The 26,153-nt window shown below is 33.8% G+C and overlaps 1 protein-coding gene across 1 annotated transcript in view; it reads left to right on the top strand.

Moving 5' to 3' along the window:
• The window catches only part of NUBPL (NUBP iron-sulfur cluster assembly factor, mitochondrial), a 245,613-nt gene that overhangs the window by 68,089 nt on the left and 151,371 nt on the right, over positions 1–26,153 (top strand). Inside the window, exons 5-6 of the mRNA XM_054577918.1 lie at positions 16,945–16,984; positions 17,075–17,165. Coding sequence (XP_054433893.1) covers positions 16,945–16,984; positions 17,075–17,165 — 131 coding nt within the window. The remainder of the gene's footprint in view (positions 1–16,944; positions 16,985–17,074; positions 17,166–26,153) is intronic.

Here is a 26,153-nt window from a genome sequence, read left to right on the forward strand (position 1 = left end):
CTTTTTGTTTCTTTATTAAAAAGGTTTTATTTATTTATCTCTAGAGAGAGGTGAAAGGACAGAGAAAAAGGGGAAGAGAAACATCAGTGTGAGAGAGAAACATCAATTTGTTTCCTCTCTTACTTGCCCCAACCAAGGACCAAAGCCACAACCCATGTATGTGCTTTGTCTGGAAATCAAACCAATGACCTTTTGCTTTGCAGAATGAAGCCCAACCAAATGAACTGAAAAAAACAGTCTAGAAAACTCAACAACCATTCATGATCAAAACTCTTCTTAACTAGGACTAAAGGAATTTAATTTAACCTGATATAACATATCTGTGTAAAATATATAGCAAGAATCATATTCAGTGGTGAACTGTTTAAAGCCTTGCACTTAAAATTAGGAATAAGGCAAGGAGGCCTGGTATCACAAATTTAACATCATACAGGCACTCCTAGCCTGCAAGATAAATCCAATTACATACTAACACACTCATGAATAGTGAGTTGAATTAAGGAAGCAAATTGCCATTATTTACATAGAAAATTAAAACAAATTTGACAAATTATTAAAATAAATTAGAATTTAGCAAGATGGCTAGATATAAGATATTTGTGGTGAATGTTCATTGATTTTTTTAAAATAAAATTCATTTTTATAGAAATGTAATTTGCATATAGTCTTTCTTAGAATTATAGCTATTGTATAAATTAATTGCTTATGATTTTGAATGGCATAGAATGGAATTTTTCAAGCAGTTACCATTCTAGAAGTACTCTAATGGCAGCCTTTAACCAAAATCACAAAACTCTCCAACATTGAAAGTTTCATTACCCATCTAGACAGTTTCCAATTTACTGTGGGGTCACACATGTCAGTGACTCTGCTTTCTATTACTTCTTTCCTACTGTTTCTTATCTATATACACTGATACATGGACTATTCACATAAGCCCACAAACTTCTAGTGTAACTGAGTGGGTAGTGTAGTAAGACTTTTATTGTATTAATATATACAATGTGTTTATTGAAAGGAGTTGACCTCTTAAGTATTTGTAAATGTAGTATCTTCTATAATTTCTATTTTTATTATAGTTTATGTTTATATTTTTTATTGTAGTATTTTTTTGTTAGATCACTTTTTTTCAGTAGTCTTTTTTGAAGTAGTTTTTCATATTTATGCTCTGTATCTTTCTTCTTAAATTGAACTTACGGAATTTTTATAAATCACTGGTATAAAGGCCCCACTGAAGCCAGTGTTTTGTCTTTGCATGTACACTGTTTATTTCTCTATTCCGTTTATGTTAATTGGGTCTTTTTATGCTGGCAGTCATAATTTTGTCATAATATTTTTTATGTTTAGACTTTTTTGTTGCTTCACAGCATACACATTAACAGGCATTTTAGTTACTATAAGAAGTGCAGTTTTGTGTTAAGCCCTTGTTTTATGGCTAAGTTATCTTTTTCTCAGCCCAGTATGCCACTTTTGGTTTTGTTAACTTGCCACTAAATGCTCCTCTTGTGTCACTTTCTTGTAGGCATGCATTGCTAGTATTTTCCAAGTCCCAGCTCCTGAATATTTTGTGCCTGAGCTCACTATTGCTGCTTAAAAATGAATTAGAGATTTTTAAAAAGCCAAGTAGACTAATGGAAGAAAACCACTGTTACATGTCATATAATTTGACAAGAAGGCTGGAAATACCACTGTATAAACAGAAAGATTGAGGATTACAGAAATTTAGTTAAAAGATATATCAATATAACCAAAAACAGTCAACTGCAATTTTATAGCTAGTAAGCCTGGCTCAGACCTTTTCATGGACTTAAAGATGATTTACATTAATTACAGAATAACAGTACATCAGAGCACTGTTAAATCAGGGAACTTGTCTGGGCATCATCAAGCGATAGAAGGAAAATTGCTCCTATATTAGCTAGTCTTTGAACTGTATGTTGTCTTGTGGTCTCATATATGTTGGCATGACCTTCTACCACCTGCTTCTTTGTATATCTATGTGGAAAGCATATAGGACTTAGGATGAAACAGGACTAGTTGCAAACGCTTACTGCTTTTGTTGAGAACTGCTAAACTTTGGGCAGATTAATTTAGTTTTCTGATTTTTCAACTACTTCATAGAAAGTATGACATATAAAAGCTTTACATGTCATGTGAAGACAACTTGTTCAAGGCTACAGCTAGTAAGTGGCTAAGTTGCTTATAATAAGTAATAATTTACTGCACTAAACATTCCTGGATGGCAAATATAGGATGTGCAGTTTTATCTTAATATCTATTTACTTTGGACTGTTTAGCTATTTATAAAATTGTTTTGGCTCTTTATAAACATGTTTTGAGCACCAGCTGTACTAAGCAAGGGGAATATGGTATTTAGTTTGGGGAAGTAGGATAGAGGCATAAGAAAGATGGACAATCACACAGGATAACATTTGTTGTCAGATGCTGGAGTAGATTAGTAGAGGGAATGACTATGGAGAGCTGTTTTGGAGGCTTCTATGGAAGAAAGGAATTTAGAGAAGCAGAGAGGAGATGGGGATAGCCTCTTCCTTCCCTCAACTGCAAAATGGAGATAGTACTTGCCTTACAGGATTGTTGTAAGGATACAGTGAAATACAGTATCTTTAAAGTATCTATGCAATGCTCCATGACACATAATGTAACTGCTATTTTTTTTTTTTTTTTTACTCTTAGACTGAATATAGTGGTTCCTTCTGTCATCTTTAAGTTTTCCTTCCCAGATGCCTGACTGCTCCTTTAACTCAGAGATAACACATAGCTTTCATCTTAAATAACAGCTGGTTACCTGGAATATAGTGTTTAGAAAATCCTGAGTCCATACTTGATTTAAGCAGGAAAGAATGTGATCAATTAGTGATGCCAAGGCAGGTATAAGGTAGGCTGGAGGCCAGGGATGGTGTATGGGTTGTTGGAGTAACAGTATGTAAAGCAAATATTTATCATCCTTACCAAAAATCCATTATTGCCTACTTTTTTCTAGCCTTCCTTTCATTTCTTCCTGTTAAACTTTACATTATAAACTGGCAAGTATTCAGAAGTAGGATGCCAAGTTTCTCTCTGTACTTCTAGTTATTCAGTAAATATTTTCTGAATGATTGAAATGAGAAAACATTAGCTTCAAAGTAGAGAGGAATCTGAGGTACCATCCCTACTCCAAAATATCCCATTTATATTCTAGTGAGCAGTTGCCACTTAAAGACACTTTTATCTTCTACAAAGCCAAAGAATTTATATGCATGACCCATGGACATGAACTAAGGGGGGATTGCTGGAGGGAAAGGGGGTAGTGGGCAGAGGGGGAAAATTGGGACAACTATAATAGCATAAATAGAATATATTTAAAAAAAGAAAAAAATACTTCTATCTTCTACAAAGCTTAAGTTCTCAGTGTGGTTTACTTTTATCAGAGTCTTTTCCTAATGGAAACCACCCACATGAGGCAATGAGAATCTTGATTGCGGAAGAGATGAGCCGGAAAAGAAAGGGGCAGTTTTTTACTGGGAAAGAGGTTGGGTTTTAAGAAATGTGTGTCTGAATGGCTTTTGGCTTTGAGATGGGTGGATGCCAGGGATGGGGTAGTAGGGTTCCAGGCTTGGTACAGAATGAGGACGTGTGATGAGGGTAAATGAAATTTTAATATTAAGAGTGATAAGTGTACATTTGTAAAAACGCTGAAGAATTTTCTTTATAGTCTTACTTTCTGCTCCCTTCCCTAATATTTTACATCCCTCTCCTTTCCACTCTCTGATAAAGTGTTACAATATTGCCTTTTGGCTGTCTAGGTTGGCACTTGAGTTTTCACCGATTTCATTCTCACACCTTTACTCTTCTTCTCTCTAAATCCTTCTTCTAGGTAGACAAGTAGGGTACTCTAAACCTTTTCTGGGTACTGTTGGGGCCACATTGCCTCACCCAGCCACTTGATGTTCTCCTGAAAGAAGAATAGAGGATGCAACTTCTTTCTTGCATCTGATTTCTCATAAACAATCTTGCTTTCAGAAAGGAAGGAAGGAATAGAAAAGTGGATGGTGAGAAACTGAAATTATAAAATCTGCACTGGTTGTGCTTTCCTACTTTTTGAAAGAATTTTACCTTTGAGCGTCTTCTCAGTATGTGGGTAAAGCCTTGTATTTATAGCTTTGGTTTATTTACTTTACTCGATGTTCAAGTATTCCTTAAAATTCATGAAATGAGGTTATATATTCTTGGCTGCACACTCCATTTTCCTAAAAAGTTGATTTAATGTCTCTAGTTATATGATTTTAATTTATAATTTTTTAATACATATATTTCTAAACCTTAATGTTCAAGTATACTTAAAACTCTTCTTTTAGTTTGGGAGCCAGGGAATGAGTAGAGGGTACGGAGATTTTTAGGCTGAGAATACCAAGTAAATGCAAATGTATACTACTTAGCTGATTCACTAACGATGGTATCACTACAGAAAAAAGATCTGATTGTAGATCAGAGTTATCCTTGGAATATTTAATGATGTCAACTTTAATAGAAAGATTTAAAGTAGCCATTCTTATGCCTATTTCCTTTTTATCTAACTAGTTTGACACGGTCACTGTATCTATTCTTGCTTTATAATTCATTTATAATATAAAAGTAGTCTCAAAATCTGTTTGAAATCTGGTGACATAGAATCCATTAGTTAAATTCACACCTGTTAGAAACGATAGATCTTTGTTGCAGTAGAGAGAGGAGGACGCAGCAGATGTCATTCGTTCTGTGAGTGGCATTGTGGCAAGTGAAATGGTTTCACTTAAAATAAGAATCTTTCGTGCTGCAGTGTATGAGCTGTCATGGAGTTACAGTGAGGTAGGAAATAATGATCTGTGTCATGATAGCTTCAGCTAATGGTGTTCTCCTCAAAAAGCTATTACTCACAAGGCAGGGGATTCCAGAGTTTCTAGGTACACTTTCAACCAGTAGTACTTTGTTAGTTTTTCTATTAAGTTTATGTGGAGGAATTGCTGTATACATTTTCTTTAAATAAAATTCTGGGGAAGAGAAATTGATTTGTACCTGTAATCATAAGTTGTCATTCATTCTTTCCCTATTAATTTAAAAGTATGTCTTCAGCCTATGCCGTTATTTGATTCTGATAACTTTATTATTTAAAGTAAAATGCTTTAGGCAGTATTAATTTGTTTACTGATACATAGGAGGAGATAATGAAGAATGTGCCTTTTTCTTTTTAATATATATGCTGTACATGTCTAGGAGATTCAGTGTATACTTTTCCCTCTTAAATTCTGAAGAAACACATTTAACAACATGTTATGCATCTGCTTATATTACTGAGCTTTCAGTTTATATTATTCATTAAACTATAAGACATTTTAAAGCACACATTTTTTTCTGAATTGGGATTTAACATAATTGTTCCTTTACAGTGTTAGAGATACTGATTTTCAATTTTGTGAAAAGGCTATTAACTGTCTAAGTGTCTTAGTCTGTTCAGGCTACTATAACAAAATACCATAGACTTGGTGGCTTAAACCACAAACTTTTTCACAGTTCTGGAGGCTGGGAAGTCCAATGTCAAGGTGCCAACAGATTCGATGTCGAGTGAAGACCTGATACCTGGTTCAGTCACTGTGTTCTCTCACAGTGGAAAGGGCAAGAGAACACTCTGGAGTCTGTTTTATTTTTATTTGTTTTGAATTTCATAATTTTTATTTTTATTTTTTAAAGAGTATTTTATGGGTTATGCTATTACAGTTGTCCCATTTTTTCCTCCTCTTTATTCTCCTCAATTCGGTACCCCCCACCCCCCCTTAGTTCATGTCCATGGGTTGTACATACAAGTTCTTTGGCTTCTCCAGTTCCTGTACTATTCTTAATCTCCCTCTGCCTATTTTGTTCCTACCATTTATGCTTCTTATTCCCTGTGCTTTTCCCCCTGTTCTTCCCCCTTTCCTTCCCCTCTGATCTCCATTTCTATGATTCTGTTCCTGTTTGCTTAGTTTTTTGTTTTTTGTTTTTGTTTTTTAGGTTCAGTTGTTGATGCTTGTGAGTTTGTTGTCATTTTACTGTTCAACTTTCGATCTTCTTTTTCTTAGATAAGTCCTTTTAACATTTCCTATAATAAGGGCTTGTTGATGATGAACTCCTTTAACTTGACCATATCTGGGAAGCCCTTTATCTGCCCTTCCATTCTACATGATAGCTTGGCTGGATAGAGTAATCTTGGATGTAGGTCCTTGCCTTTCATGACTGAATACTTCTTGCCAGCCCCTTCTTGCCAGCAAGGTTTCTTTTGAGAAATCAACTGATAGTCTTATGGGAACTCCTTTATAGGTAACTGTCTCCTTTTCTCTTGCTGCTTTTAAGATTCTCTCCTTATCTTCAATCTTGGGTAATGTAATTATGATATACCTTGGTTGGGTTTGTATACATTCTAGGACCCTGTGTGTCTCTCCAATGAACTCTCTTCTGTGAGGCTGGCATTTTCTCCTGCTGCCGCAACTCCCACAGGTTTTAACAGCCAGAGGTTTTGAGGCTTTTTTTTTTCCTGCGCTGGAACCCTGGATTGCAGCAGCCTGTCTCGCTCCCCAGTTGCTCTTCCCTGTTTATCTGTGTGCAGATGTGGGACTGCCTGGTCTGTGAGCCACTGCCTCACTTCATGTCCTCCCCCATCTGGCTGCCTGTCTCTGCCCCTCCTACCAGTTTGGATGAATGTTTCTTGTTAACTCCTTGGTTGTTGGACTTCCATATAGTTCAATTTTCTGGCATTTCTGGTTATTTTTTGTTTTTAAATTTGTTGTTGTCCTTCTTTTGGTTGTGCGAGGAGGCAGTGTATCTACCTATGCCTCCATCTTAGCTGGAAGTCTGGAGTCTGTTTTCTAGGAGCACTTACCCCATTCATCAGAGCTCTACCCTCATGATCTAATCACCTCCTGTAGACTCCACTTTCTAATTCCATCACACCTGGAGTTACGATTTTAACATATGATTTTTTGGGGGAGTGGGATGGAGGACAACATTCAGTCCATGACACATAGTTTCAGTGTTCAATTCCAGTTTAAACTTCAAGTCATATTTCATACAAGCTACCAGATTATCTGTTTCAGATGGAGGATTAAGTGAATAGATGATACCCATACTCTGTTATTTTATTTTGGTGTAACCTTTTCCATGTTACAATAAATATAAGATGAGGTTGCCATTGCTACTGCAGGTTTTAGCCAATGCACTAAAACAAGGAAAAGAAGTAATGCTTATTAATAGCAAAAAGAAAAAGACAAAAGTGTCATTAATTCCATGTAATATGTTTGCCTACCTAGACAATTCAAAAGAAATAATAAAAAATACTATTTGAAAATAGAGTTTTGAAAGATACCTTGGGGGATATAACATCACTATAAAAATCAGCCACTTTCTATTTCCAGTTCTGGATACGTGGCAGACTGTTCAGAAAAACTCCTCCTGTAACAGGATACCTTAAAATATTACATAAAATATTAACAAAAATTATTTTTCAATGCATAACTGAGGTAGTAGGAAAGGAAGGGACTTTCTTAGAACTTAGATTTAAAAAGAACATGCTCTCTAATTGGGGTAGGTGTGCACTGCCTGCTGATCCTTGATGGCTTAGGGCCTACATTTTATAGGTCTGCGTATGAAGGAATGGAGATAAAGTGTGGTGCCTAAGGAGGGAGGAAAATTCAATGGAGAATCACCATGTAAAAGCTGGGACACCCAAAGGATGACATCCTTAATAAGTGATGAATGAAGTAAATCTTCCCTACACTGGTAGTTATTGGGGATTTGTACTAGACTTTCCCTTGGTTCTGGGTAGAGTGGAAAGAAATGGACAGATATAGTAACAAAAGATTTAGACACAACTAAAGAGTAAGTTAGTTAACTGGAATGTAGGTAAAAAAATACCCAGTGTATAGTAGTACATAAAGAAGAGTTGGAGAAAAAAATGGAAATTAGACATGGAGGATAGCATCAGAAGGTCAAACATAGCTCTGTTTAGGGTTCTAGAAGGAGATAATGGAGAAAATATGATAGTGGCAATATTTAAAGAGATAATGGCTGAGAATTTTCCAAGATAGAATTAAAATTCAGGACAACGGTAGTATATGAATTGGCCTGGGAGGGGGAGTGAATGGATTTGAAGAATTCACAGGAAAAGAAGGTAGAAGTACTGATTTATTTTACACAGGTTTATTTGAATTACTGGGTAATCATAAGAATAGAAACAGACTGCATGATTTCTATTCTAAAAGAGAGAAAAATATAATGAAGAGAAGAATTTCAGTAAAAAAATAAGGCTACCAAAAAACAAAGTGATGAGAAGAGAAAGTACAAAATAGAATAGTAGACATGAATCCAAATAGCTCAGCAATATAAATATACTATTTTTCATTTAAAATAATAATATTGTACGTGAAAACAAAAAAATAAAACAAAAACAAAATCTAGATAGGTTAAAGCTATTTACAAAAGGTATACCTAAAACATAAAAATCCACATAGAAAAAGATAGACCAGGCAAAATGAAAGTGTGTATAGTTATGTTAATAGCAGACAACATTGGACTTTAAAGTATAACTGAAGGTATACACAATTAATTTAGAAGTTTATTGCAACGTGATAACTAAAAACATTTACACATTTGGAAATTGAAAACAATTTTTATGTAACCATGGTTGAAAAAAAATAATAGTGGAAATGAAAACAGGGGATAACAATACTTAGAATTATAAGAATAGTTTTATATATTTATATTTAAAAGAAAAAAGCTGAAAATGAATAAACTATTTAACTTTAGAAAAGCAATAAACCAAGAAAACCCCACAAACCAACCCCAACACAAAACAACAACAAACTAGAAGGAAAGATGTGGTTAAAGGGAGAAATTAATAAATTTGAAAACTAAGATATGGTAAAGAGGATCAACAAAACCAAAAAAATAGTTTTTGAAAGACTAAAAAATTAGACAAATGCCTGGCAAGATAGGTTTTTTTATGTTTTTTATTTTTTTACTAAAAGGAGGGAAGATCTATAAATGTATTAGAAATAAAAAAGGGACTTGACCGATGCAACTATGGATTTCAAATATAAGAAAATGTGTGGGTAACTTTATGTGAGTACCTTTGAAAATTTTGTTCAATAAGGCAATTTCTGGAAAAAAAAAATCACCAAAACAGGTTTAGGAAAAAATAGAAAACCTACATTATTTCATATATATTAAAGAAATAGAATCAGTAGTTAGAAACCTTACCACAAAAATAACAAGCCAACACTCAAGAAATTAGTAATTACAATTTTACACAAACTCATTCATGGAAAAGAAAAATACATAATACTTCCTAAGTTAGTTAATGAGGCTAGTAAAACCTTAGAAGGATAGAATGAAAAGGGAAAATTACAGGTCAGTCTCCCTAATTAATATGTAAAAAATCTTAAGCAAACTTTAGGAAACCAAGTCCAGCATTGTATAAAACAACTATGTTGTGATTAAATTGGGTTTAATCCAGGGAAGCAAGTTTGGTTCAACATTAGAAAATAATTGTTAATATAAACTTAAAATGCTGAAAAAAAACAGTCTGTATAATTCGACAATCATTTATGTTCAAAACTCTTCTTAAACTATGACTAAAGGGAATTTAATTTAATCTGATATAACATATCTGTGTAAAATATATAGCAAGAATCATATCTAGTGGTGAACTGTTAAAAGCCTTGCACTTAAAATTAGGAATAAGGCAAGGAGGCCTGGTATCACAAATTTTATTTAACATCATACAGGCACTCCTAGCCTGCAAGATAAATCCAATTACATACTAACACACTCATGAATAGTGAGTTGAATTAAGGAAGCAAATTGTCATTATTTACATAGAAAATTTTAAAAAATTTGGCAAATTATTAAAACAAATCAGGGAGTTTTGCAAGATGGCTAGATATAAGATTAATATATAAGAAAATTAAATTTCAATATGCAAGCAATAAATGGGTAGGAAATGTAATTTTGAAGAAAGATACAAACTCCTTAAAAAATACAGGGTAACTGGAACAAATCTAACAAAAGTGGTGTATGGAGAGGTTACGGGGTGGAGGGATTGGCCAAAAGGGAAACAGAACTCATGTACACGGACAACAGTGTGGTGATTGCTGGGGGTAAAGGGTTATAAGGGATTTAAATGGCAATGGGAAAAATATGATAAAGAGAAAAAAATGAAAAAACATACAAATCTTATGTGGAAACAATTCTAAAGCTTTATTGAAAGGTTTAAAAATGTCAGTAAATGGAGTTACAGATGATGTTCATAGGAAAGACTGAATATTATAAAGATGTCAATTTTCTTAATAGTTGTGTAAATTCAATCAAAATCCCATTTGTGGAAAGTGACAAAGTTGAATTTACAATTTATAAAGATGGACAAAGGGCCATGAATAGATGAGATACTCCTGAAAAGAGAGACTTGCTCTGCCAGATAGAAGTTCTTGAGCTACAGAACTATATATCCTGTTTTGTATGGGCTCAAGGATAGACAAATATACTAGTGGAACTAAATAAGAGAGCCCAGAAACAGAATTACACATATATGGAAACTTGATTTGTGACAGAGCTGGAATTGCAGATTATTGATGGTGGGACAATTATCCATAATGGAAATAAAAAGAAAATGGATCCTTACACCACACACAGAAATTAGTTCCAGATGGTTTAATGACTTAAATGTGAAAAACAAAATTAATAAGGGTTTTGAAGACAATATATGAGAATATCTCAATGGCATATTAGGGAAGGCTTTCTTAGACAAGACCCAAACATAATAATCCTTAAAGAAAAAAATTGATTAATTTGATTACATAAGAAGTAAGAACAACTATTAATCAAAAAACACTATAAAGGGTTCAGCAGAGGCATGTTCAAGATGATGAATTTAAATGCTTAGTGCATTTGATTAATGTATTTGATGTTTACACAGCTGGAATATAGTTTAGGAACAAATTGCTAATATGTACTTAGAAGCTGATGGAAACACACGCATGTCCAACAAAGATCTTCCTACCACCAATTTGGGGAGACAGAGGAAAAATAATCTTATTGTATGCTGTATTGCTCAGTCATTAATAATATTTACATACTTATCACATGAAAATTGTAATATAATTACATTGAGAGGATGAGTGCATGAAAAGTGTGCCTGTGCTTGTGAAAAAGAGCTAAATCCTATCATATTTAATGAAGTAACTAAAAACTGTCAAACTTTGAATAAGGTTCAGGGATTAGTTATTTGTGTTGTATCAATGTTCATTTCCTGGTTGTGATGATTGTACTATGGTTATGTAAGATGTTAACATTAGGGAAAACTAAGTGAAGGGCATGTGAGGACTGTCCTATTTTTTGCTCCTTTCTGTTAAAAAAATCAGTTGAGTTGAGACTTGCTGGCTCTAGGGAGTAAGAAATGGGAGAGAGCTGGGAGATTATTGAATTATTTTGTAATAATTTTATAGTATAAGTTGACTCTTTAATCTGTATACATATGTAATTGGAAAAAATAAAAAGTAGAAAGCAGTGCAGAGCACAATGGAAAAAAGTTATTTGAAAATTTAAGTTAAATGGTTTGGAAAGAATTTATTAAGTTATGTGGGAAAAAATACTGCTATCAAATTAGGTACGAGGGAGACTGAGCTTGTTAGTTTAGTTAGAAATTAAATAGGGTAATCATAAAAAACCTATCTGTATATATAAAATATACTCTTAAACAATTTAACTTAAAACATTAACATGTATGCTTATTAACAAATTTTTTAGTGAGGGGCCATAGCTTTTTCTTTGAGTAGTGGTCCAGTGAATAGAGTTCAGCAATGGATTTCTTATTTAAAGCATGCCTGTATGTTTTATCTATTATTTTCAATTCAGTCTCTTTAAATAAAAGAAAGAACCTGAAGAACATACGATGAAGTCTGAATACATAATCATGCTAGAATTTTCTGCCTAAACTTTCAGCTCAATACTAGTTCAGACTGCATAAGGTAAGAGGGCTTCTGCTCTGCTCTGTTATGAAGTAGGATATGGTAGCAAGAATGAGTGGGGGTGTGGCTACACAGGTGAATTGATAAAAGAAACTGTATTTTATAATAATCTTTTGTTTATATAGTGTATTTTCTTTTTTTTTCTACTTGAGTATAAACAATAGATTGTTTTTCTCTTGAGATTAATGCAGTTTCTTGTCTTAGTTTATAAAGCAGACTTTTTTCACCTCCCCAAATTTTAGTGAGAAAAAATCGACATACATGACTGTATAAGTTTAGGGCATAGAGCATAATGGTTTGATGCATACATTGTGAAATGATTTCCACAATAGGTTCAGCTAACATTTAAGTATCTTCTCATATAGCTACAATAAAAAAAATACAGAAGAAATGAAAATAGAAAAAAATTTTCCTTGTGATGAGAACTCTTTGGATATACTGTCTTAACAACTTTACTATATATTATACAGCAGTGTTGTAGTCATCATGTTATACATTACATACTTAGTACTTATTTATCTTACAACTGGGAATTTGTGCTTTTTGACCACCTTCCTCCTGTTTCCCCTCCCTCATCCTCCACCTCTGATAACAGCAAGTATGATCTCTTCCTGTGAGGTGTTCGGGTTTTTTTGTTTGTTTGTTTTTTTTTTTAAGATTCCACATATATGTGAGATCATATATACAGTATTTGTCTTTGTCTTAACTTATTTTACTTAGCCTAATACCTTCATGGTCTATCCATGTTGTTGCAAGTGGTAGGATTTCCTCATTTTTAATGGCTAAATAATATTCCATTGTACACAGCGTCTGGCTCAAATAATGCCTCTTTTTTATTACAAAATCATAAGCATGTAATTTTGTAATAACAATCATAACATAACACTCAAGCACTCCATATGACATTTTAGGTGAAATGCTCATATTAAAACTATAAATTATTATACTCATTACCCTACCAACCACATTCAAGCAGGCATTACTTCTGCTGGATCCAGTATATTGCTATATATCACAACCTCTCTATGCATTCATCCATCAATGGAAACTTAGGTTGTTTCCATGTCTTGATTATTTTAAATAATGCTCCTATAGCCCTTGCTGGTGTGGCTCAATTGGTAGGAATGTCCTGTAAATGGAAAGGTTGTGGGTTTGATCCTCTGTCAGAGCACATACTTAGGTTGTGGGTTCAGTCCCCTGTCAGGGTATACAGGAGGTAACCAATCAATGTTTCTCTCTCACATCAACGTTTCTTCTTCTCTTTCTCTCCCTCTCTCTCTAAAAGCAATGAAAAATGTCCTCAGGTGAGGATAAATAAATATATAAATAATAATGGTGCTGTGAACATGGGGGTGCAGGTATCTTTTTGAGTTTAGTGTTTTTGTTTTCTTTGGTTATATTTCCAGTAGTGAAATTTCTGGGTTACATGATAGCTCTGTTTTTAATTTTTTGAGGATCCTTCATACTGTTTTCCATATTGGCTGTACCAAATCGCAAACAGTACACAAAGATTCCCTTTTCTCTACATTTGTGCCAGCATTTGTTATTTCTTGCCTTGTTGATGATGGCCATTCAAACAGGTGTGAGGTGATATCTCATTGTAGTTTTAATTTTCAATCTCCTAATGACTAGAGGGGTTGAGCATCCTTCTTTGTACCTTTTGGCCTATTGTATATCTTGGAAGAAATGTCTGTTCAGGTCCTTTGCCCATGTTTAAATTGGTTTGATTGAATTTTTGCTATTGACTTGTATGAGGTATTTATGTATTTTGAATATTAACCCCCTTATTTGATATATGGTTTGTAATTTTTTTCCCATTCCATAGGTTGTCTTTTCACTTTGCTGTTGGTATCTTTTGCTGTGCATTAGTTTTTTAGTTTGTTGTAGTCCAGCTTGTTTATTTTTTATTTTGTTGCCTTGGCTTTAAGTGTTATATCTAAAAAATCATTACCAAGACCCATGTCAATGAGTTTTATTCCTATATTTTTCTCTAGTAATTTCATGGTTTTATGTTTTACATTTAAGTCTTTAAAGCATTTTGAGTTAATTCATGTGAGTGCTATAAGGTATGGGTCCAGTCTCCCTCTTTTACGTGCGAATATCCAATTATCCCAGCACCATTTATTGAAGACACTGTCTTTTTTCCATTGGGTATTCTTGGCTTCCCTGTCAAATATCATTTGACTGTATATGCTTGTGTTTATTTCTGGGCTCTTGATTCTATTTCATTGGTTTATTTGTCCCTTTCACATTTTTTTTTAATTGTGGTAAAATATGCATAGCATAAAATTTATTATCTTAAGTGTTTTTAAGTGTATGGTTCAGTGATATTAAATACATTCAGAATATTGCACAGCCATCACCACCATTTGCCTGCATAGTTCTTTCTGTCCTGTAAAACTGAAACTTTATACCCATTAAACAATAACTCCCCATTGCCACCTTTCCCTGCCCTTGGCAATGCCCTATTCTACTTTATGTCTGTATGATTTTGACTACTCTTAAGTGCTTTATATAAGTGGAACCATGCAGTCCACAAAGGTTCTAATTTTTCCTATTCTCACCTCATTTGTTATTTTCTCTTTTTTTAAAAAATTATTTATTTTTAGACTGAGGAGAAGGGAGGGAGAAAGAGAGGGCAAGAAACATCCATGTGAGAGAGAAACATTTATCGGTTGCCTCTTGTACATGTCCTGACTGGGACTGAACCAACAACCCAGGCATGTGTCCTGCCCAGGAATCAACCAGCGACCTCTCATTTTGTGGAACCACACCGACCCAACTGAGCCACTACGGGCAGGGCCATTATGTTTTTTTTTCCTTCTTTTTTTTATGGTGGCCATCCTAATAGGTGTGAGGTAGTACCTTGTAATTTTGATTTGCATTTTCCCTAATGATCAGTGATGTTGGACCTTTTTTTTTTATGTGTTTATTGGTTATTTGTGTATTTTCCTTGGAAAAGAGTCTAATTACTTCTCTTTCCCATTTTTGAATTAGGTATTTGTGTTTGTTGATTCTGAGGAGTTCTCTATTTATTCTTATAAGATGTATGATTAACAAATACTTTCTTCCATTCCGTGGCTTTTCACTCTGTTGGTATGGTCTTTCAATGCACAACATTTAAAAATTTTCATGAATTCCAATTTGTCTATCAATTCTTTGTTGCCTGTGCCTTTGGTGTCATAGCCAAGGAATCATTGCCAAATACAACAACGTGAACTTTTGCCCTATATTTTCTTCTAAGAATTGTATAATTTTAGCTCTTATACTTAGGTCTTTGATGTATTTTGAGTTAATTTCTTTTATGGTGCTAGTTAAAGGTCCAACTTCATTCTTTTGCATGTGGATCTAATTTTTTCAAAACGATTTGAAAAGAGCATCCTTTCCACATTGAATGATCTTGTCCCTGCCCCTCCCCTCCTAGTCAAAAAACCTTTGACTATATACAGGGTAAAGCAAAAGTAGATTTACAGTTGTTTGTATGGAAAATAATACAATAATTAATGAATAATACTATAAGAATAAACTCTGTGTACTCACAACTACTTTAGCCCTACCCTGTATGTAGGGTTTATTTCTGAGATCTCTATTCTATTCCATTCGTCTCTGCCTTTATGCAAGTACTACACTGTTTCGATTACTGTAGTTTTGTAATAAGTTTTAAACTCAGGAAGTGTGAATCTTCCATCTTTGTTCTTTTTCCAAAATTGATTTGCCAATTTGGGATTGCTTGATTTTCCATATAAATTTCAGCATGGATTTTTCTGTTTCTGTAAAAAATGTCATTGGGGTTTTGATAGAGATTACATTGAATATGTAGATTGCTTTGGATTTGTATTGACATCTTAATATTAAGTATTCCAGTCAATGAACATGGTATGTGTTTCCTTTAGTTGTCTTCTTTAATTTCTTTCAACAGTGTTTTATAGTTTTCATTGTATAAGTTTTTTACCTCTTTAGTTAATTCTTAAGTATTTGATTTTTTTGAGTCTTATATAAATAGAATTGTTTTCATAATTTCCAGTTCAGTTTGTTCATTATTAGTGTATAGAAATGCAACTGATTTTTGTGTGTTGACTTTCTATACTGCTACTTTGCTGAATCCATTTATAAGCTTTTGATAGGTTTTTTCTTCTTTTTTTGGGGTGAAATGTTCAGGATTTTCTATGTATAAGATTATATCATCTGAGAACAGAGAATACTTGACTTCTTCCTTTCCAGTTGGATGCCATTTATTTATTTTTCTTGCTTAATCCCTCTGGCTATAACTTTTAATATTATTTTGAATAGATGTGGCAAAAGGGGACATCCTTGTCTTTTTCCTGATCTTCGAAGAAAAAGTTTGTATTTTACCACTGAGTGTGATGCTTGCTGTGAGTTTTTCATATATGGCTTTTATTATGTTGATATACAAAATAGAGTTTTTCTACTTTTTTGGATTTATATACTTTTCAAATTCTTCAAGTAAAGGAAAAAATAAAAAGAAATAGGGAGAACTGATTAGATGTGTTTGTATGTGCATGTATATGTGCAAATATTCATGTATATACATCCTAGATAAACATATGTATGTAATTTATATATCTGTATGTATGAAAAAAATTGGTGGGCAGGTATTATTGAGGCTATTTTTAAAAACATATTTGAAAATGATAGATGAATTGTTCTTAATAAAACAATATCCCAACTATTTTTAAATGTTGCTTCTATTGGAAATATTAGTTTTATGCTTAGTAAACCTTTAAATTGTTGCAAATTGAGGTGAATTAGTTGGGAGTTCAAAGAACAGCAGTATGAGTAGTCTATTTGTATTTTTAATTTGACGTTTTTTGATGAGAAAATAAGTCAGTATGTTTATATTTAATGACTCTTCTAAAAGAGAGATTTATTTTTATTTTTATTTTTTTAATTTCAGGCAACCTAATGAGGCCTCTTTTGAATTATGGTATTGCTTGGTGAGCATATCTTTTTTACTTTATGTTGCTTTTCAGAATACTGTTGATTAATTTCTGTAAATTAGTTGTATTTTTGGTTTACTGTTGTAGTATGTCTATGGGCTTCCTGGTTGAAGAGACTGAACCAGTTGTTTGGAGAGGCCTTATGGTAATGTCAGCCATTGAGAAACTGTTGAGGCAGGTAAGAAAATTGCGTTAAGTATCATTTTATTATTTGCACACTGTGGTTAATGCAGTTGCTGATTGGAGAGCTACTAAAATTTGCATTTAGATTTCAGATGTTTTGCAAAAGAATACAGTTGATAAGCGGAGTGTATAATGAGTTATGTGGCGCCAAGACCAAATTTCGCTGTTACATGATTTAATCTTTCCCATTACTTATGAGTATTAAAAATCCAGTGTCTTATTTTATATTGTTCTGTTGCTCTGTTGAGTCTGCAGTAAGATTGGGAAATCTATTTTATAAGTAATCTGCCTTCTTTAGATTTATGGTTAATTTCATTGTGGCCAGTGTGAGTTTTAAGGGCATTGTAGAAATTACTCAGATGTAGAAAAAAATTATATAAACTAGTGTTAGAACAAAATAAAATTTCATTTTACTCTGAGTACATATAGCTATATATTTGTGTATATAATATCTATCCAATCATCCTTAAGGAAGAGAACAGTTGATTGGATAATCTAAAATCAGATGGGCTATATGTTATTTATAGGAATAAATTTTATTCTTTTCTTAGTAGCTGTAAATTTATAGTTAATTATATTCTAGGAAAGTATAATAAGTAATTTGGATCTTCTTCATCAATTTACAGCAATTACCTCCTATTTATTCAGATTTTACTTTGGGTCAGGTACTATGCTATAGGCTGACATAATCTAATCATAGATATTTCTATATATGTATTCATACATATATAATTACTTCCAGTTGTGAATGTAAGTAGATGAAATATGTTTTGAACTCTGAAACTTTTCATTTTTCATTGTAACACCTTGTCTTTCTTTTGCTGCTTAAGTTCTAATAAATGTGTTCTTCTATCTCTGGTCCCAGAATCATCCTATTTGCCTTGTACATTTATTTAAGCCTCGTGGCTGCATCTCCTCCTTTCACTCAATTTCCCAAGTAGGTTATTTGAGTTTTACTCTCAACAACACCCTGTCTCTGCCAATTTCTTGTTGACCTTGACCTTAATTTGTGTGGGTTAACTTAGCCTCTTTTTTTTTTTCCCCTGGAAATTCTAAGCCAATCTTTATTCAGTTCATAGTTAGAGTCAAGAGAAATTTGAAAACACCAAAAGGAAAATTCCGATTTTGTCATGAGGATATTTTAAACATGAATTTCCCCCTCCTATCTTAGTGTTATAATTCTCAACAGGAAATGACTTAGAATTCCTCACAAGCCTTTATGGATGACCACAGAAGGTAGGAACACTTCCGCTTTCCATGATGATCAGAGACTGAGAGATTCAAGTCAGCGATGGAAGACACAGGGATCCAGGCCAAGCTTCCAGCACAGGGATGCAGGATTCACATATCCCTATAGCTTTCCCCCAGACAAATGTGCACAAGATCTCTTCTTCCTGCCCCCAATTGTCCTCTTGAAATCTTGGGAGATCTTTTTAAATCTCGAATTTCAACAGGTGACAAAAGCATCCTTGCCAAAAAACCCTTGAAAGTGGAAGAGAGAGCATGTGTAAATGTGTCCTTAGGAGAGGGGCATAAGGAATTTCCCACAGACTGAGATTAAACTTGATAGTACCAAATAATTAGGCTGCAAAAGATTGTGCCTGAAGTTCAAACACATATTTAGTACCTGCCTTTGTAAATGAAGATGTTTTGAGACCAGAGGTGAAAGGATCCAAAGGCTGAAGGAACCAAAGCATATTATTACTGTTTTTATTGAGTGTTGGTAAAGAGAGGATGGGCAGGATCCCAATTCCACATTCTCAGCCAATGCCCTGCCGTAACGCAACCTCTTTTATCTAATGTTTAGTACTGTCAGAGAATATAGAATAATTGTGTTAGTTGCTAACATTATACAATTTTTGGTTTCCCAGTTCAGCCATAGTCTCAACATTTCAGTCATCTGATTTTATTCGATATTTTTCTCAACATTTATCAAATTCTCAGCTTAAATTATTTAAGGAATTTGATAGTCTGGCAGAGGACCTACTGGAGATTTAACAATTTGGAGATTTAACAACTCCAAACCTAAATTGTATAAGAGTCACAGATTACTCTGATAATATGTATTTAGCAAACATATTACCAAATACCAGGATGAAAGACAGGGTGAAAAAATGGATCCATAACTTATTTTATTGGGATACTTAGAGGATACCTAGAGTATCTGCTAGGATATTAGGATATTAGATTGCATATTTACCTTGTAGCCTTTTGTAAGGTCACTTTTATTTGTGCATATTAATGTGAGCTGAAAAGCTAATATTTTCAGACTATGCTGTGACTATGCTGATCTTCTGAGCTGCTTATTATGGAGTGTTTTGTTTTTGTTTTGCTTTAGGAAGCAGACCAATATTTGGTACATTTAAGCATCCTTTGTGAAAATTAAATATATAGCTTTATAGGTGCTCTGTACAGCACTGCATTGTAGAGGGGACAGTGTTCTAGTAGTTTCTCTCATATCCTTTCCCAGTTACTGTTTTGGGGGGAGAAGGTAAATACTTGTGGTCAGTTGGCCATCTTGAACTGGATGTCTGGTTTAAAGTTTTTTTTCCGTCTCCCTTACAATATTTTATTGAGCTTATACATACAGGGCATGCACAGATCTTAGATGTATAGTTCAATAATTTTTGATAGATGCATATACTTATGTAATCACACCCCCAATCAAGATAGGGAACATTTCTGCTTCCCTAGAAAGTTTCCATGGGCATCCTGCTCTTCAGCCCCTTACCCACAGGCCATCATGTTGTGATTTTTATCACCATAAATGAGTTTCCATGTTCTCATACTTTGTATTACTAGAATCCTATCTTGTTTTTTCTCTTAGCCTTATGCTTTTGAAAGTCGTCCTTGTTGTTGCTTATATCAGTAGTTCAGTTCTTGTTATTGCTGAGTAGTATTCTATTACAGGAATGTAACTGCATATTGTTTGTATGTTCTTTTGTTGATGGACATTTGGATAGTCTTCAGGTTTTGGCTATTATGAATAATGCTGCCATCAAATACTTGTACATGTGTTTATAAGAGTTCCAGTTGCTTCACATCTTTGTCAACATAGTGGTATAAAATAGTTATCTACGGTTTTAATGTGTGCTTCTCCTTATCAGTAATATTGAGCCGCCTTTCACGTGCATAGTAGATATTGTTGTATCTTTTTGTGGTGAAGGGTCTGTTCAAGTCTCTTACTCATTTTTTTATTGGCTCATTTTTCTTCTTGTAATTGAATTGCAAGAGTTTTAATATATTCTGCCTAAGAGTTCATTGTCAGATGTATGTGTCAGAACTTTTTCTCCTAGTCTTTGCTTGCCTTTTGATGAGCTTAAGTTTTATATTTTCATGAAATCCACTTTTTCAAAAAAAATTTTTTTTAATGCTTGTTGCTTTTTGTGTTATCTCTAAAAATTCTTAGTCTCTCTACCCCTAAGGTTATAAAGATATTCTCATGTTCTTTTCTCTCAAAGCTTTATAGTTCTGGCTTGTACATCTTGAATTAATTTGTGTGTTTGAAGTGAGATAAGGGTCAAGGTTTAGATTTTTTGTATTTGTGGTATAATAGGAGATACATTCATTCTTGGTTTTTGGGTCACGGTGCAAAACTCCTAAAACCCTTTGAATTTCCTGGGTAATGATTGGAGTGTCTTTTCTCAGGCATAAGGAACCCCTTTTTGAGCATACCTATGTTCATGCTAGTAAAGTGACTTAGGGTGGAGCCCCTAGGTTGTCTAAGGGTGGGGCTGGTTACCAGAAAGACCAAGTGTTTAGAGGGTAGGAACTTCTAGTCCTACCCACTGATCTCTGGAAAGGGCATGGGGGAGTAGGCTGCATATTAAGCTCTGTAAAAATGCTTGAACAACAAAATTTGTTGAGCTTCTGCATTGCCTTTTTGGAGTTTTTCAACTCATTTCACTGTGTAGATGAAATTAGGAACCACTGGTTCGCACTTTTAACAGTGACAGGTTAGTGAGAATGGGGATTGAAAAAGAGCAAGGAGATAATAGGCATTAGGTGGCCATTTGTCATCCTTTAGTAGAACAGTGAATGAAAAAAGTCAGATTACAGGGGTTTAAGAGTGGATTTATAGCAAGACCATGGAGGGAGACGTATACAAGAGATTCTGTTTATTAGATTAAATAGGCCATGCAGGGGAATGTAGGGTGGGGAAAAAGAGAAGAAAATAGGATGGAAGCTTAAGAAAAAATGGTATCAAATATAATACCTTTTCATTTGTTTTCCAAAAGGGATAGCCATACCTTTTCCAAGGTATAGGATACAGCAAAGAGGGACTGAAGATTCTAGAAAATGAAAGGATTATTGAAAGAGGAATGTTATGAAAGAGTCAAAGGGAATGGTTAGTAGATGAGTTATTTTTCAAAAATAAGTATGTAGTTCCAAGTAGAATGGAAAGAAGAACAGATGAGGGAACTTCATCAACCTAGCACTAAAAGGGGGTTAACAAAAGTTATTTCTTTGATCTTCATAATGGAAAAAGATAGTGAGTTTACTCAATAAAGAAAATTTGGCTCATAATTTCTGTATTCGTAAGAATTATCTGGGGGAGCTAGTTGAAAATTCACATGCATAGCTTCCCTGTTCTACTCTCCCACTTGAAGATTTTCCTTCAGTAGGTCCAAGGGAAAGCCAAGGAGTTGACATGTTTCATAGATTATCCCAGGTGACACTAACTAATGCTGGTTGTTCTGAAATCAGGTGTAGGCATGTGATGGTCCAGAGGCAGTGCTTTTTAACTGCTTTTGGAGGAATAATAATATTAATGAAGAGATGGAGAGATGAATGGTAGGATCCCTGTGTGGCAGTAAAGGCCTAATGTATGCTAAATATCATGGATTGTTAGTTTTGGCAACTTTTTAGCAACCCTTTGACACTGAGAGTCAATATGGACAAACCTGACATTGGATCCAGGGATGACATGGCAGAAAGTCTTACAGGGAAAAATGTCTAGGACATTAATGAGGGGAAACACTGAAGACAAGGTCTGATTTCAGGGAAGACACGTAGTCAGGAGGAGGGATCAAGAGACTGGGTAAAATAACAGGAATCAAATAGTTGAAAATCAGTTGTGATGGCGAAGGAGTGGGTAGCTGAGAGAGGATCAGGTAATAAAGTTACAGATAAACTGTGTTTGTTCGGAGAGAGAGGGACATTAGAAAAGTTCGGCTTTTTTTTAATAGACGGAATTTGGAATTGAGGTATTACTAAGGAAAGGCAGTTCTATTAAAGTGAGAAAAATGTCAAAGATCAAGGTATCTCACTGTAGGGTGGTAATAAAGTTTCCAGATAAAATGCAGAATATACCTAGTTAAGTTTAAGTATCAGATACACAGTGAATAATTTTTCATAGTAGGGATATGCTACAAATATTGTTCACACTAAAAAATTAGTTGTGTTTGAAATTCAGAAGTAGCTGAATGAGGGTCCTCTACTTTTATTTGCTAAATCTGGCAACCCTAAGACACAGGGGAAGCAGTGGGTAAGAGTCACACTGGGAGAAGGTAAGCATGATAGTGGAGTGGAATTGAGTTGTGTGAGACTAAAAGTATGAAGTAATGTCAAGGGAATATCATTTAGCTAAGAATGGCAGGTATGAGTAATTGAAATGAGGTGAGCATTTGATTGGGAGGTGGGGCAAAAAATTATACTGAGATGGGGGAGCCCTACCAGAATCAGTTTTTATAGTTCGGTGAAGGACAATTATTTGTCACCTTCTTTTTACCTACAACATCTGCAGCTTCTTCTGAAAGATAACTTATTTTTCTTAAGTAGTTGTATTGGGAGTCTCATGGTTTCAGACTTGCCAAAATTTGTTAATTTATCTGCATAATTTCACCCCACCTGCTTCCAACTTTATTTGCTAAAAGGAATGGAAGATATTAATGAAAAAAACATAAATGCATTTTTGTGATGCATTACGAGAAAGTAAGCTAGGCCATAAAAAGAGATGTTATACTTTATGATCAATTAGGAAAACTAAACAGATAAATGCTAGAATGTCATTTTGAATAGTGTCTTTATCACTGTGTCTTCCTTTTTAGATTATTCTGAAACATTTTTTAAATTTTTTATTTTGACTTTAAATAAAAAGTCCATAAACATCTAGTACATTCTGCTCAGTAAGTAATAGTTTAAAAGTTTATTTGTTAAGATTTCTGAGTAATATTTACTTTTTCTAAGTTGTGCTCAGTGTAGATATAATTTAACTCAAATGAGGAAGTGTTGTTTTAGAATCTCAGAGTTTGAAAATGTGGAATACTAGGAAAAAATAATTTTAGTTATTACAAAAAGAGCTACAGAAAGAAAAACTTCAAAGGCTAGTCTGGTGTCAGCACCTGCTGTGGTCACAATGTAAGCCTTGGAAACCAGGGATTTTGGCAGCACTTCCAGTGCTTTTACTTCAATCTCCAGTATCCTCAAATGTGAAGCAGATGCCAGTTTTCTTCTCTAGGGTTTTGATAATGGCATATAATGAGTTGGCTGTTTCCTAGCAACTAAAGAAGCAGTTTCAGTGTAGCTGATCCTGCAGGAGGAATGAGACGTTTTCCCTTGATAGTTTGTATTAGTGATTTCCCTGACAATGGAATTTCACTTCTGAATAAGGAATGTTCTCAACCTTTGGTTTCCTAAAGAATTTTGCTTTTTAGTGTGGGCTAAGCTCTGCTTACCCTTTATAAAATAAAGAAAATTATTTGACCCCCCTAAGTACCCCATGGGAAGAGCCAAAGTAGATGGATACATCATTTCTCATGTGGCAAGTGATTATACCAGAAATTATAATAGGTGTATTTTTCCCATTGTTTAACAGGATGATTAACAATCAGATTCTTTCCTGTATTTAATATTTGAAGTAACAAAGGTTTATTAAATACTAGCTAATGTTTTGTAGACAAATATATGTATATAATTTTATTACCAGCACTATTTCAATATCAAATCAATATAAAAACATATTTTTCTAATCCATAATCCACTTGATTTCAAACAGTGTTCTATACAAAAATTATTGTTATACCAGTTATCATTATGGTTCACTTTAAAGTAAATTGTTGAAAAATTCAATGTTTATCCTTTTCTTCATTTCAAAATTTTTATTGAATTTATTGGAGTGACTTTGGTTAACAAAGTTATATAGGCTTCAAATATACAATTCTATAATACATTATTTGTATATTGTATTGTGTGTTCCACCCAAAGTCAGATCTCCTTCCATCATCATTTATCACCCCGTTTTTTCTACTTCCCCAAACCCCCTTTCCCTCTGGTAATCTCCATACTTTTGTCTGTGTCTATGAGTTTTCCTCCTCCTTCTTTCTTTTCTTAGTCTTTTTATCTATTTCATCCAAGCTGCACAGACCCACTCCCCCTTGAGAGCTGTCAGTCTGTACTCTATGAGTCTGTATCTATTTTGTTAGTTTATTTTGTTCATTAGATTTCATATGTGAATGAAATCATATAGTAGTTGTCTTTTGCTGAGTGGCTTATTTCACTTAGCATAATACTCTCCAGGTAGATCTATGCTCTCACCAAAGGTAAGATTTCCTTCTTTTTTATGGCTGAGTAATACTCCATTATGTAAATGTACCATAGCTTTTTTATCCACTGATCAACTGATGGGCACTTGGGCTGCTTCCAATTCTTAGCCGTTGTAAATAGTGCTGCAGTGAACATAGGGGTGCATATATTCTTTTGAATTAGTGTTTGTTTTCTTTGGATAAATTCCCATAAATGGAATGGCTGGATTATAAGCCAGTTTCATTTTTAATTTTTTGAGGAAACTTCATACTGTTTTCTACAGTTGCTGTACCAGTCTGCAATCCCACCAACAGTACATAAGACTTCTCTTTTCTCTGCATCCTCACCAACACTCGTTTGTTTATGATAGCCATTCTCACAGATGTGAGGTGATATCTCACTGTGGTTTTAATTTGAATTTCTTTGATGATTAATGACGTTGAAGCATGTGCATCCTCTTTGGAGAAGTGTCTATTCAGGTTCTTTGCCTATTTTTTAATTGAATTGTTTGTTTTTATAAGAGCTTTATAAATTTTGGGTATTGACCCCTTTTCAGTTGTATCATTGGTGAATATGTTTTCCAGTTAGGTTGGTTGTCTTTCATTTTGTTGATGGTTTTCTTTGCTGTGCAAAATTTTTTTAGTTTGATGCAGTCCCATTTGTTTTTGGTTTCTTGTTTCCCTTGCTTGAGGAGATACATAAGAAAAATTATTGCTATGAGAAATTATTGCTATGAATATAAGATTTACTCCCTGTGCTTTTGTCTAGGATATTATGGTTTTGAATCTTACATTTAAACCTTTAATGCATTTTGAGTTTATTCTTGTATATGATGTGAGGAGATAGTCTAGTTTCATTCTTTTGGATGCATTTGTTCAATTTTTCCCACACCATTTATTGAATAGACTCTTTTTACTCCATTGTGTGTTCTTGACTCTTTTGTCGACTGTTAATTGACCATTAAGATATGGATCTATTTCTGATCTCTCTGTTCTGTTCCATTGAGCTATGTGTCTGTTTTTAAGCCAGTACCATGTTTTTTCAATTACTATAGTCTTATAGTATAGTTTGATATCAGGTAGCATGATTCCTCCAACTTTGCTCTTTTTTCTCAAGATTGCTGTGACTAGTTGGGGTCTTTTGTGGTTCCATAGAAATTTTTAGAATATTTGTTCTAGTTCTGTGAAATATATTACTGGTATCTTGATAGGAATTGTGTTGAATCTATAGATTGCTTTGGACAGTATGGACACTTTAATGATGTTAATTCTTCCTATCTATGAACATGGTGTATACTTCCACTTATTTGTATCTTTTTCAGTTTCTTTCTTCAGTGTTTTATAATTTTTTGAGTGCAGGTCTTTTACATCCTTGGTTACATTTCTTCCTAGGTATTTTATTGTTTTTTTTTTTTTAAATGTAATTGTAAATGGGATTTTCTTAGTTTCTCTTTATAATA

The sequence above is a fragment of the Pteronotus mesoamericanus genome, unplaced genomic scaffold (genome assembly GCF_021234165.1).
Source record: "Pteronotus mesoamericanus isolate MK-2021 breed Mesoamerican mustached bat unplaced genomic scaffold, CSHL_Meso_final contig_46, whole genome shotgun sequence".
NCBI lineage: Eukaryota > Metazoa > Chordata > Mammalia > Chiroptera > Mormoopidae > Pteronotus > Pteronotus mesoamericanus.